The sequence below is a fragment of the Salvelinus sp. IW2-2015 genome, linkage group LG20 (genome assembly GCF_002910315.2).
Source record: "Salvelinus sp. IW2-2015 linkage group LG20, ASM291031v2, whole genome shotgun sequence".
Lineage (NCBI taxonomy): Eukaryota > Metazoa > Chordata > Actinopteri > Salmoniformes > Salmonidae > Salvelinus > Salvelinus sp. IW2-2015.
Genome location: NC_036860.1, coordinates 62,077,797 through 62,091,795, shown reverse-complemented (window position 1 = coordinate 62,091,795; position 13,999 = coordinate 62,077,797). Strand labels below are relative to the sequence as shown.

The following is a 13,999-nucleotide window of genomic DNA, read 5'->3' as shown; positions in this document are numbered from 1 at the left end:
GGAGCTCCAAGTCTAGGTCCAAGAGGCTTCTAAACAGCTTCTACCCCCAAGCCATTAGACTCCTGAACATCTAATCAAATGGCTATCCAGAACAGTTGCATTGCTACTCTCTGTTATTATCTATGCATAGTCACTTTAATAACTCCACCAACATGTACATATTACCTCAATTACCTCGACACTGGTGCGTCCGCACATTGACTCTGTACCGGTACCCCCTGTATATGGCCCCGCTATTGTTATTTACTGCTGCTCTTTAATTATTTGTTGTTCTTATCTCTTACTTTTTTTATATTTTCTTAACTGCATTGTTGGTTAAGGGCTTGTAAGTAAGCATTTCACTTTAAGTTCTAATGTACACCTGTTGTATCCGGCGCATATGACAAATAACATTTGGTTTGATGTGTTGTTGCCATATAATCCATAGAAGCGTTTTGGAATCTCTAACCCTAGCAATTCAACTGTTAAACTCATGAGTACACTAGCAATTGCTGCCAGTATTGACTTGAATGGGAACTGCCATCTATGGATTATGTGTCTATGGTTGGTTGTGGCTGTCAGTATGCCTTTCGCAAATTTCTAAATACAATTGTGCGAAAAATATTCAGTTTGGAAAGCAAATACTGTCATTGCTAAGTGTGTAATGTGTTAGGTATTTTAACATGCAATTTTTTTACGCAGGAAAACATTTAATTAATTTAARATTTCATTAGTCGTCTTCCTCAAATGAAGGGGATGATGACACTATTTGAGAGAGTGTCATTTGTGTCTGATTTCATTGGTCCTCAACTCATGCCTCAGCCGCTTCATTCAGGATAAATTGAGTTATCCCTGAGTTAACCTGCTCAGGAGCAGGTTAGTTGTGAAGGATTTGTTGCCATAGAAATGTACCTGACTTTAAACGGTGAMCCACATTCGCATGACTGATAATCCCGACTTGAACTCAGAGTTGACCAAAGTTACCTCGCTAACTCCTCAAACCTGATTCATAAGATACCTCTCTGGACAAAGGACGCATGTTAGCACCAGGTACAAACGAGGCTAATAAGGGGGCTGCACTGACCTAGCCTGCAAAGTCACTTCGTGGAGTAGCTTAAACTGCACATGTTATGTCTCCATGAGATGCCATCTTAACCGACATAATATGGCTAAAATGCGCAAATTAGTCTTTACATAGGAAGGAACGGTGTCACGTGATCGATGGCTTTGTCCATTCATATTGTAACGGCTCTCGTTGGTAGTAGGAAGAGTAGACCAAAGCGCAGCGTGGAAAGTGTTCATGATTCCTTTTATTCAAAAAACACTCAAACAAAATAACAAAAGCGAAAACGAAAGCGCACAGTTCTGTCAGGCTAAGACACTAAACAGAAAACAAGATCCCACAACCTAATGGTGGGAAAAAGGGCTGCCTAAGTATGATCCCCAATCAGAGACAACGATAGACAGCTGCCTCTGATTGGGAACCACACTCGGCCAAAAACAAAGAAACAGAAGACATAGAATTTCCCACCCGAGTCACACCCTGACCTAACCAAACATAGAGAATAATAAGGATCTCTAAGGTCAGGGCGTGACACATATATACAGTCATTGGTTGAAGATGATGGTTCCTAGTCAGAAACGAACAACAGCGCCGCCAGCTGAATGGGGGTTTACTAATGTGCAAGGCAGCCTAAAGACCATTAGTAAAGGTAAAAGKTAACTGGGTGATTCTGCAACTACGGGCATTTCTATGTCCTCAGGGTCAATTTTTTTAAATTTAATTAAAAAAAAAAAGTTTTATTCTTTATGTTAAGTTCACACTACAATCACCCCATTTTTTTTAACACCTCTCTATCAAGTATTTAAGTTACTTTTCAGATGTATTTTATACCTCAATTTCACTGTTTTGCCCTTGTCCCTGACCCAGACTTTTGAGCTTCTACTATGTTTTTATATGAGAAAACATTAATAATTTCACATTATATAATGTTATCTACGAGAGATTGAGTCGATTAAATAAAATCTTTATCAATATTTATTGTGAGTATCCCCTTTACATTGTGATTTACACAAAATATACCTGTCCTTTGGTAGTGGCGTAATTTCCACCACTGAGGGCAAATTCCTCTTTAKTAAAGTTTTGTCAAGAGAATGTTAAGTTAGTTAGCATGGAAACGTATTAAAGTGAAGCACATGCAGTTGTTCCAGATGTGATGTCCAGAAGTTTAAGAAAAATCTATGTAAATAAGTAATTTCCAAACAGGCTAGAATGTCTTTAATTTGTTGTATTTTGAAAGAAATTGTATATTTTATGTATTTAGTGTAAACTATATGCTAGCTGTAATAATAGCCAAAGCATGCTAAGCAGTCTGTCATTTTTCTCCAAAAACTGTAGAAGTGTCATTTCCATTACAAACTTAACTCTGCAATGATGGCATTTTGAAACAAAATCCTTTTCAAGTCCTTCAGAATTCCCTTCATTTGCTGTTTTGTCTTTGGGGAATKTTGTCTCTCCATTTTCTTCATCAATTGGTCATACCTTTTTTTTGTATTTCTCAGCTTTCCGTAAAGCTTTGCCAAGTTTGACATTTGTCATGCAAAGATCTCGGTATGATTTTGAGCGACCTCTTCCAGTCTTTATCCTTCCAGCAAGTATTCGACTTCTCATTCCTGTTGCAGATGAGGAAGGGATATCAAGGCATGCATCAGGGGCAGGTAAGTTAAGGGCAGGAATGTTGGCCTCATGTTCTGGCTGCAAGTCATCTGGTGACTAAGATGGTGTGTTGCTTGATAGGRAGGTCTCCATTGCAACMGTTSTCTTTAAAGTCTGTCATATTCCGTTGGTTGCATTTCCATTGCCTTCTCTTGCTTCTTTGTTCTCGCTTTGTATGCTCAGAGATAGATTTATTTTTTCTTCCAGTATCTCTCCTTGTCTTTTTGCACATGTTCCTGGTATCATATAGGATATTTRTTTATTTTGWTTCTATGTCTGTCACCTCTGTGGTGTTTTATGTAGCATCTTCTAAAAACAAAGAAAAATACAAAGGTATCAACTTGTGCACACCTTGGAGCATTTTCTAGATTAAATTAATGTAAAACATTATTAAATAAGCCTAAAGTTTAAAAAAAAAGTAAAAATAGATTTTTGTAATTTCTGCCAGATTCTGTCATTTCCACCACAGTTAAAGCAAAATTATTTAAAAAAATGCGCAGTGCCAAGGACAAATAAGTGGCAACAAAAATTCTCAGAGGCAACATCCTGAGAAAGTATGGTCTGGTTAAAGGGCAAATGAAAACAGGCTAACAAGTCTTKAATACCCCAGGGAAAAGCAGTGTAACATAATTAGCACAGCCACAGAAGAGAAAATCACTAGATTCTATGAACGTGATGCCAACAGTAGAGCACCAACAGGGAAAAAGGACACACTAATGAGGAACAAGAAGAAAAAGCAGAAGTGCCTCTTGAATGGCACAATTCAGAACCTTTATCAGAATTTTAAGAGGGAATTTTCAGAGATTAAAATGTCCTACTATGAATTCTACAAAATATGTCCTTTTTGGGTTGTCAAGCCAACTGGCCAGGATAGGGACACATGCCTCTGCAAAACCCGCACCAACCTCCAGTCCATGGCGGACAAACTACGGTATCACAAAGTGATCAGCTGCAGCAACATTGAGAACCTTATTGCGTCTTTGTGCTGTGAGAACCTGAAGAAGGAGTGCATGTACACGGACTGCTCCCTTAGGAAAAATCTAGTTTTTTATGATAAATACATGTTTTCAGCTGTCACAAAGGCAAGTTTATACATTCAGGCATTTTGTTGAATTATTAAGATGAGAAAAACCTTAAAAATCACTTAAAATAATKTTCAATACAAGTTAATGTACACATGTATTAGAAATGTGTTATAAATTAATTGTATGGTTTAATTTTCAACTAAAATTTTCAACTAAAATGTATGTTTAATGATGAGATGGAAATTACATTTGTCTATGGCTGTCTGAGAAAAATGACAAAAATATTTACATTCCTGAATAGTACGATCGCAGCCATTATCAAAACCAATTATAATACTGGTAAAATGGTGTTTCAATAAGTTTTCATTTCTGAAAGCTTGCAGGGCCAAAGTGCCCAAACTAGCACACCRGACTACATGTAGACAAACAGTATTATAGTAGTCTATCAAAATAATRAGACCAATTATTTTACTAAATATAACTTTGACTATATGTTATTGCTTTGCTTTAAATAGTAAAGTACAACTTTTTAAACTTCTTCCACTACCTCAAAAATATTTTTAAAGAGCTAAAGCAAGCCGCCCCATAACTTTACAACTTTAATTAATTAAAATGATCCATTCAGATAAGAMGGGCAGTTAGGAAGACCTTTGTATAAACATATACACTAAATGAAAGAAAAATGCATGACAAATGTTTTCCGGGAATAAAATACATACAGGTAACTGCCAAAATGATGGAAACACTTGAGTAAATGAGGGAAAAATCTATATTGAAAMCAGGTGCTTCCACATAGGTSTGATCCCTGAGTTAAAATCAATTAACCTCTCTAGGGTATGTGGGACGGTAGCGTCTCACCTCTTCAACAGCCAGTGAAACMGCAGGGKGCCAAATTCAAAACAACAGAAATCCCATAATTACAATTCCTCAAACATACATGWATTTCAGACTATTTTAAAGATACACGTGTTGTAAATCCAGCCACAGTGTCCGATTTCAAATAGGCTTTACGACYAAAGCAAACCAAACGATTATGTTAGGTGAGTGCKTATTCACAGAAAAACACAGCCATTTTTCCAGCCAAAGAGAGGAGTCACAAAAAGCAGAGATATAGATAAAATMAATCACTAAACTTTGTTGATCTTCATCAGATGACACTCATAGGACTTCATGTTACACAATACATGTATGTTTTGTTCGGTAAAGTTCATATTTATATCCAAAAATCTCAGTTTACATTGGCGCGTTATGTTCAGTAGTTCCAAAACATCCGGTGATTTTGCAGAGCCGCATCAATTTACAGAAATAGTCARCATAAATGTTGATGAAAATACAAGTGATACACYTAMKATTTTAGATCCACTTCTCCTCAATGCAACCTCTGTGTCAGATTTCAAAAAAACTTTACGGAAAAAGCAAACCATGCAATATTCTGAGTACARCGCTCAGACGACAAATCAACCCAAAGAGATATCCGCCATGTTGGAGTCAACATAAGTCAGAAATASCATTATAAATATTCACTTACCTTTGATGATCTTCATCAGAATGCACTCCCAGGAATCCCAGTTCCACAATAAATGTTTGTTTTGTTCGATAATGTCCATCATTTATMTCCAAATTCCTCGTTGTTGTTTGCGCGTTCAGGACACAATCTAAACTCACGACGCGCGTGCAAGTCCAGCGGAAAGTACGGACGAAAAGTCKAAAAAGTTCCGTTACAGTCCGTAGAAACATGTCAAACGATGTATAGAATCAATCTTTAGGATGTTTTTAACATAAATCTTCAATAATGTTCCAACCGGAGAATTCCTTTGTCTTCAGAAATGCGATGGAACTCTCACATGAATGCGCATGGTCAGTGCCTGGTCAGCTCGTGGCACTCTGGGAGAGACCTTACTCAATCTCCTCTCATTTGCCCCCACTTCACAGTAGAAGCATCAAACAAGGTTCTATAGACTGTTGACATRGAGTGGAAGCCATAGGAAGTGCAACATGACCCCATTTCCACTGTATCTTGGATAAGCAAAGAGTTGAAAACCTACAAACCTCAGATTTCCCACTTCCTGGTTGGATTTTTTCTCTGGTTTCTGCCTGCCAAATGAGTTCTGTTATACTCACAGACATTATTCAAACAGTTTTAGAAACTTCAGAGTTTCTAAAACAGAGTCCAAATCTACTAATAATATGCACATCCTAGGATCTGGGCCTGCGTAGCAGGCAGTTTACTCTGGGCACGCTTTTCATCCGGACGTGAAAATACTGCCRCCTACCTCGAAGAAGTTAAAGCTGCAATATGTAACTATGTGGAACCTGACCAAATTCACATAGAAATGTGAGTTATAGATCTGTCATTCTCATTGAAAGGAAGTCTTYGAAGAGGAAGATCTGTTCTATGTGTTATTTCTATGCTTCCCATTTTTTAATTTGTTTTTTGTGTCTTTTACTTTCGGTTTTGTACACTAGCTTCAAACAGCTGAAAATATAATATTTTGTCATGGAAAATATATTTCACAGCGGTTTAGATGGTACAATGATTCTCTACACTACACTTGCTTGTTTTGTCACAATAACTGAAATTAGGCAAACTATTAGAATTTTAGCAACCAGGAAATGGCAGAGCAATTTCTGCATGGTGCGTCTTTAACATCCCATCATGCTTAGGTTCATGTATAAAAATGCTGGGCAGGCCATTATTTTGGCTACCATGGCTATGCCCCCATAGGATGACAATGACATGTGGTCATTGAATGGTTTGATGAGCATGAAAGCAATGTAAACCATGTGCCATGGCCGTCTGTCATTAGATTTAAACTCAACTGAACACTTATGGGAGATTCTGGAGCCTCACCTGAGACGGCGTTTTCCACCAACATCAACAAAACACCAAATGATGGAATTTCTTGTGGAAGAATGGTGTCGCATCCCTCCGATAGAGTTASAGACACTTGTAGAATCTATGTCAAGGGGCATTGAAGCTATTCTGGCTCATTGTGGCCCAACTCCCTATTAAGACTTTGGTCTATCCTTTATTTTGGCAGTTACCTATAGCTAGCTACTGTATAGTGGAGTTTAGTGCCAGGCCAGCAGTGGACGTTTTTGATGTAGTGTGTGAGATAGATCTGGGGGAAAATAACTGGAACACAATGTTGTCAGGCCACTTTGTACTGGTATRGGCATGACAACCCCTCATCTTTCTCTATTCCTGTTGATACTCAAGGTCACAGCAACCATCAAAAAAGCTTCACAGTTGTGTCAGACATACAACTGAAAAAGTGAAAATGTGATTTTGTCCGAGCAGTGAAAGTTACATGGGTCAGATGAGTATTTTTATAGACAAGATTGGAAAGAAAATGTCAGAAGACAAGGGGAGGAAAATTATCTAGATGTCTGGAGGTTACATTTTTTTATTTGTCACTGCATTTTGGGATATTTAACTGCCTATCCAAATGCTACTTATCTGGTGTGTCTAACCATCTCTTTCTCCTTCCTTCCTTCCCTCCCTCCTTCCCTCCCTCCCCATTCCTCCCTCCTTCTCCTTTCCTCCTTCCCTTCCCCCACAGCGCCGACAGAGGTGGTCTTCTCGTTTGACGTGGGCAACGGKCCCTTTGAAGTGCGGGTGGAGACAGGCGATGTGGCACTAAACGACGACAGGTGGCACCGTGTTCGAGCGGAGCGGAATGTAAAAGAGGCTTCGCTGCGTGTGGATGCTTTCCCCAACGCCACACAGAAGGCCCCCGCCGACGGTCACATCCATCTGCAGCTCAACAGCCAGTTATTTGTAGGTAGGAAAACACTGCTGCTTCAGACCACTACCTATCCCTCCCTCATTCGAGACAGAAATAAACCAGACCCGGGTTCAAATACTATTTGAAATCCTTCAAATACTTTAAGCGTTTGATCTAGCCTGCCCTSGGAGTGCCAGTTGGGTGGGGTTTGCAGTTGTGGGACTACTATATCATTTCATAAAGGCAAGCTCAAGCACACACAGAAAAAGTATTGAAGGGAATTTCAATAGCATTTGAACTCAGGTCTGCCATTAAGAGGAATAAGCATGCATGATATAAATGGCTCAGTGAGAGGTGCTAGGCTTCCTACATTCACCAGCCCTATCCACAGGGAGGGACGTCTGTCATTTGTAATAATGCCGTTTTTGTCTGCTTTCCAAAAGCTACCCTATTCCCTACATAGTGCACTACTTTTGACCAGAGCCCTATGGCCCCTGGTCAAAAGTATTGCTCTACATAGGGAATAGGATCCCAGTTGGGAAACAGCCTTTGAGTTGGGGCACCCTGAGATTCTTCCTGTTTGTCTCCACTCCCTCCTTCAGGAGTGTGCCAGAGAGCAATTCAGAGAAATTAAGCCATTTGTGGCCGTTTTCTGTTTCCTCTGTTTCCTCTGTTTCCTCTGTTTCCTCTGTTTTCTCTGTATTCTCTGTATTCTCTGTTTCCTCTGTTTCCTCTGTTTCCTCTGTTTCCTCTGTTTTCCTCCGTTTTCTCTGTGTCCACTGTTTCCTCTGTTTCCTCTGTTTCCTCTGTTTTCTCTGTTTTCTCTGTATTCTCTGTATTCTCTGTTTCCTCTGTTTCCTCTGTTTCCTCTGTTTCATCTGTTTCCTCTGTTTCCTCGGTTTCCTCGGTTTCCTCGGTTTCCTCAGTTTTCTCTGTTTCCTCAGTTTCCTCAGTTTCCTCTGTTTCATCTGTTTCCTGTTTCCTCTGTTTCCTTTGTTTCCTCTGTTTTCTCTGTTTCCTCTGTTTCCTATGTTTCCTCTGTTTCCTCTGTTTCCTCTGTTTTCTCTGTTTCTCTGTTTCCCCTGTTTCCTCTGTTTCCTCTGTTTCCTCTGTTTTCCTCTGTTTCCTCTGTTTCCTCTGCCGGTGGTGAACAGAGACTATGAATCCATAGCTTCCAAATATAGGTAGCGGTAATTCCAGATGGAATGGGTGTTTGAAATATTGTGACATTTCTRTCCTTTTTAKWTMTTTTTGATCAGTACAGCATAGTTCAAGAGGTAAGTTAATAAGAGAAGGAGAAGGCCCTGCTTCCAACAGTAAGATGCAGTGGACGCACCACCTATAAGAAGCAGCTGCCGTCATAGTAATAGTTTGAGAACGCTCATGCATTCTCCAACAACKTTGCTCTCAGGCCATCTGTCCATTGATATGCATTTGCTTGAAGCTAGGTTTAATAAATCTATTCTGTACCTACGTCAGACATCTATATTGGGAAAATTCTTTGCCATATAGAGCCTATCAGTTCCATTGTGCTGGTCTTCAGTCTGTTTTCGCCCCAGACTATTCCAATGATTTAAAGAAAGGAAAACACTAGGAAAAACACCAGGAAAAACAGGCTGTTGTATAACACTTTATCTACAAGCAAATATTGAGGATGCCTCTTTCGGTCTGTTATATCTGCAAACATCCACTTTGCTGGAAAAACGAACAAACAGTGGATGCAGGCAGAGTCAGAATGAGGGAATGAATATTGATATGTTGGATGTCTTTAGCCAGTAATCCCTTACAGTGATTGTGAGGGACCATACTGTATGTAAAACCTACAGATTGTCCTGGGGTTCATAGGAAGTTTGCCTCTATTGGCATTATGTGTCACGGTTTGATAAATACACATTTTATGATTTATATTCAGAACGAATATGTAGAAAACGCTTTCAGCCRCTCTCCTGAACACTAACTTACAGCCCTCTCTAACTCTTAAAACAAGTAGCCTACCTACCCCCAACAAGGTGTCAGCATGCTTAAGTTCGGCTAGTGTGCCGTAGCCAGTATACGCTTCCTCAAAATAGTCAACATTTTTCTAAGTTAACTCAAGAAATCTGTCATTCATTTTTGACGTTATTTTTTTTTACATCTAACTAAGATGTTTTGTGCAGTATTTTTCTATTAAAAAATTTGCATTAAAACGAGTTTTCTCTCGTTGAATGACAACAAAGACTTTAATGAAAAATCCTTACTGTTGACCAATCTCCGACAAAGGTGCATAGACTTCGGCTCTGAAGTCCGTCTTGCCTCCAGAAAAAATGGGTGTGTCTGAACAGTCTCAAAAACCCTCATGGAAGTCCAAAASAAAAACAAAAACATCAACTTTTTTGTCATAATATATGCACAAACTATACCGAACTGTTTCGGCTTAAGGATTTAAGCCTGACTCCCTGACCCTGCAGAGAACAGAGGTGGGGAAGGATCCTCATTGTTTACAGGCTACTCTGTGTCCCCCTCTGGAGCTCTTTAGTTGCATGCCACACACAGTGACCTCAGGGCATCTATCCAATAGGCAGGTGGGACCGGYACATGTATAAAAGCACAGTCCAACCCAGTCTGGGCTCAGTCTTACATTTTTACATTTGACATTTTAGTCATTTAGCAGAAACTCTTATCCAGAGCAACATACAGTTAGTGCCTTCGTCTTAACATAGCTAGGTGGGACAACTACATATCACAGGCCTAGTAAGTACACTTTTCCTCAAAGTAGTTATCAGCAAAGTCAGAGCTGGGGGGGTAGGGACTCTGCTGTCCTAGTTTCAGGGGGAAGCTACTCCATTGGGGTGCCAGGATAGTCTTCAGCAAGCAGTGGCAGAGTGAGGAGCTCTCTCATAAATCTCTGCCCTACAGCTGGGCRATAACCCACGGACCAATTATCCTGCAGCCCTGGACTCTCCCAACACACTATAGTGTTAGTGCGTCTCTGACCTATGTAAGTGKACTGCACTGGGATAGGGCACTTTATGTCTGGTTGTACTGTAAGCTTTTATATAACTATTTGATAGCCATTCCTGCCATAGGCCTTAAGATGTCAGCCCCCATGGCTATATCCAACCTGCTAGCCTAGCTTAACCTAGCATGCTACCTTATTACCTATGCTAGTTGATGTTTATCTATGTTTATCTTATTTTCCTATTGCTAACATCTTATAGCTGCTATTGTGTATATATATATATTGCTATACTGTGTGCTACGCTAGCCAATATTGCTAACCTCACTAACTCTAGTTGACCTGTACATACTGTGTTTTATTTTTATTTATTTTTATTTAACCTTTATTTAACTAGGCAAGTCAGTTAAGAACAAATTCTTATTTACAATGACACGGCCTAGGAACAGTGGGTTAACTGCCTTGTTCAGGGGCAGAATGACAGATTTTGACCTTGTCAGATCAGGGATTCAATCCAGCAACCTTTAGCTTACTGGCCCAACTCTCTAACCACTAGGCTACCAGCCTAATAGGATGTTATGGTAATACCTTCTACTGGCTGTATAGTATGCCYTGTTCATTGCTGCTATACTGCTATATAGCTATGCTATTACCGCTAGCCTATGCTACATAGCTACTAGCATCACTGCTATTACTGTTGTGTAATTCATTCCCCTTTCTGTTCCATTACAGAAACCACTATCACTTTCACTTCCACCTAGTCCACTTCCTGTTTACTATGTGTGTGCGCCTGTCTTGAGCGTGGCAATAAACGTGTGTTCTGTACATRTGTGTCCTACTGGTGATTTCTGTCCTCTTACCGGGATGTGCACCTATAATCTGAACCTGCATTTCTATCGGAGACCACCACATAGTGGCACTCTTTTTCAGTATACATCTTATGATGTGGCCACACACTGTGAACCGATACTGTCGCACACATCGGCATGCCAGTAGATGAACACACCATCTACAGTTAGCCTAACTGACAAAATGAAGGAAACAGCAACTGTCACGACTTCCGCCGAAGTTGGTCCCTCGCCTTGTTCGGGCGGCGTTCGGCGGTCGAAGTCACCGACCTTCTAGCCATCGCTGATCCTCTTTTCATTTTCAATTGGTTTTGTCTTGTCTTCCATCACACCTGGTTCCAATTCCATCAATTACATGTTGTGTATTTAACCCTCTGTTCCCCCCATGTCCTTGTCGGTAATTGTTTCTTGTAGTGCTTATGAAACGGTATGCTGGTATTTACCGGGTTTTGTTTGAACCATTTATTGTATTGTTCTGTTGACGGTGGTTTATGGATATTAAACGACACCGTTGTAAATCAGTTCTCGCTCTCCTGCGCCTGACTTCTCTGCCGRGAGTACYCACCTCACTACAGCAACATAAAGTGTCTTAATAGGGCYTTYGGCCACSACGAGCTAGAAKACTTTCAATGCAKCTTGGCATAGATTCTACACGTGTCTGGAACTCTATTGGAGGGATGCGACACCATTCTTCCACAAGAAATTCAATCATTTGGTGTTTTGTTGATGGTGGAGGAAAAACGCTGTCTCAGGCGCTGCTCCAGAATCTCCCATAAGCATGTTGTGTTAAATTTGGTTGCGATCTGGTGACTAGGGGTGTAGCGAATTTGGTATCCTTAACTTGAAGAAAAATCCATAATGGAAAAACAATGTTTTTTTGTTTTTTTTCACTACAAATTTTAAATCACAGTTCAGCTGGCTCTCCTGCTCTTTCTCTTCACTAAGGATGCAAGTGTGTATTCGGTCTTCGTTCTGTTGCATGTAGAATATCCTAGCCTATTCATTGATGATAGATAGGCCCAGCTTTACTGAAGTTGCGAGACATTACAAGCCAAGAAATTGTGAAATACAGCATTCCATTGCAAGATACAGCTTCTAATTCCGATAGATAGGCCTAGTGCACGGTTCGAACTCTCTCTGCCTGACAGCCGACCTGCCTATACTGTGCCCCTCCCCTCTCTCCGTCCCTCGCTAGCTCTCTATGAAAGATGTGAGTGTTTGGGTTCTCTTATGTATGGCAACTAATCAATCTCCTCCGTTTAAAAATACAGACTCTTAGGAGTTGATTCCTGGCGGAATATGTGTTTTCTTTCTACTAAATGTCTTGGTAAGTCACGGTATTTAACAAACTTTAAAGTACTTTTTTTAGCAGAGAGTGGTCTGCTCGCATCCCTACTGGTGACTGAGACGGCCATGGCATATGTTTTACATCGTTTTCATGCTCATCAAACCAGTCAGTGACTACTCGTGCCCTGCGYATGGGGGCATTGTCATCCTATGGGGGCATAGACATTTTGGCCAAAATAATGCATTTTTATACATGACTCTAAGCATTATGGGATGTTAATTGCTTATTAACTCAGAAACCACACCTGTGTGGAAGCACCTGCTTTCAATATACATTGTATCCCTCATTTACTCAAGTGTTTCCATTATTTTTACCTGTTGCTTGTTTGTTGATACTGTGGCTTTCAAGTATACCTTACAAAGCATTCAACTCACTTTATGTTATAGGATTACTGAAATATGAACTTTACAAAATATTCAATGCACAAATGTTAAACTGTAGTATATTTTCAGAAATCATTTTGATACTATTCTGGGATCTCGCTGGGGCTGCTAGTTTAGAACTGACCTGTATTTGGTTTAAATACACTGACTGCCCCCTGAAGTTCGTACTGACATGTTTTCCTGTTAAGTGTTTTTTATTCTTCTGACAGCTTTCTCTCTCTCTCTCTCTCTCTCACTCTCTCTGCTCTCTCTCACTCCTCTCTCTCTCTCTCTCTCTCTCTCCTACTCTTCTTCACTCTCGTCTCTCAACCTCTCTCCTCACTCTCTCTCCTCTCTCTCTCTCTCTCTCTCTTTTCCTCTACGTCTCTCTACTCTCTCAATTCAATTTGCTTTATGCATGACGTAACAGTGTGCATATTTGCCAAGCTTATTTCAATAATAAATGAGAATCAAAATATAAATTGACAACAGTCAACAACATAACCAGTGTCAAAATAACATACATTGAACAATAAATGATAGCATACGTAGAGTACATGTGGCTCAGGTTTGATTGGTCTGTCAGACACTGTCTCAAAGTTATGGCAAGCAGCAATGTAGTGCGTGCCAACCCAAGCTCATCTGCGTCCTCCCCAACGGACGGGTAGCCTATCCTCATCAGAGAGGTCTTTTAAACCTTGAATAAGGGTTTCAAATTTGGGAAAATGACACTCTATAATTGTTTTTAGGGTTTCTGCTGGGCTTGTTGTCGCAGTGGGTTGCACAGCCTTTCTCTACAGGGAGCCCAGTTTTCCTGTGTCCTGACCTCCTAATGGAAGGCTGGTGCTCATGAGCCTGTACTTTGTCAAGGTTTTCTACGGTTTTGCTCAGTAACCATGGTGCAAATATTTAGCCCCGGTGTACCTGTCGATTTAAGGGCCAGGTAGAACTGGCTGTTTTCCCTCTCTCTCTCTCTGACAGCTTCCTTCTCCTTCTCTCTCTTCGTCTCTCTCTGACAGCTTTCTCTTTCTCTCTCTCCTTTCTCTCTCTCTGACAGC

The 13,999-nt window shown here is 40.3% G+C and overlaps 1 protein-coding gene across 1 annotated transcript in view; it reads left to right on the top strand.

Moving 5' to 3' along the window:
* Window positions 1–13,999, top strand: part of cntnap3 (contactin associated protein family member 3) — a 188,607-nt gene that overhangs the window by 137,555 nt on the left and 37,053 nt on the right. Inside the window, 1 exon segment of the mRNA XM_070449559.1 lies at window positions 7,284–7,505. Within this exon segment, the coding sequence (XP_070305660.1) occupies window positions 7,284–7,505 (222 nt within the window).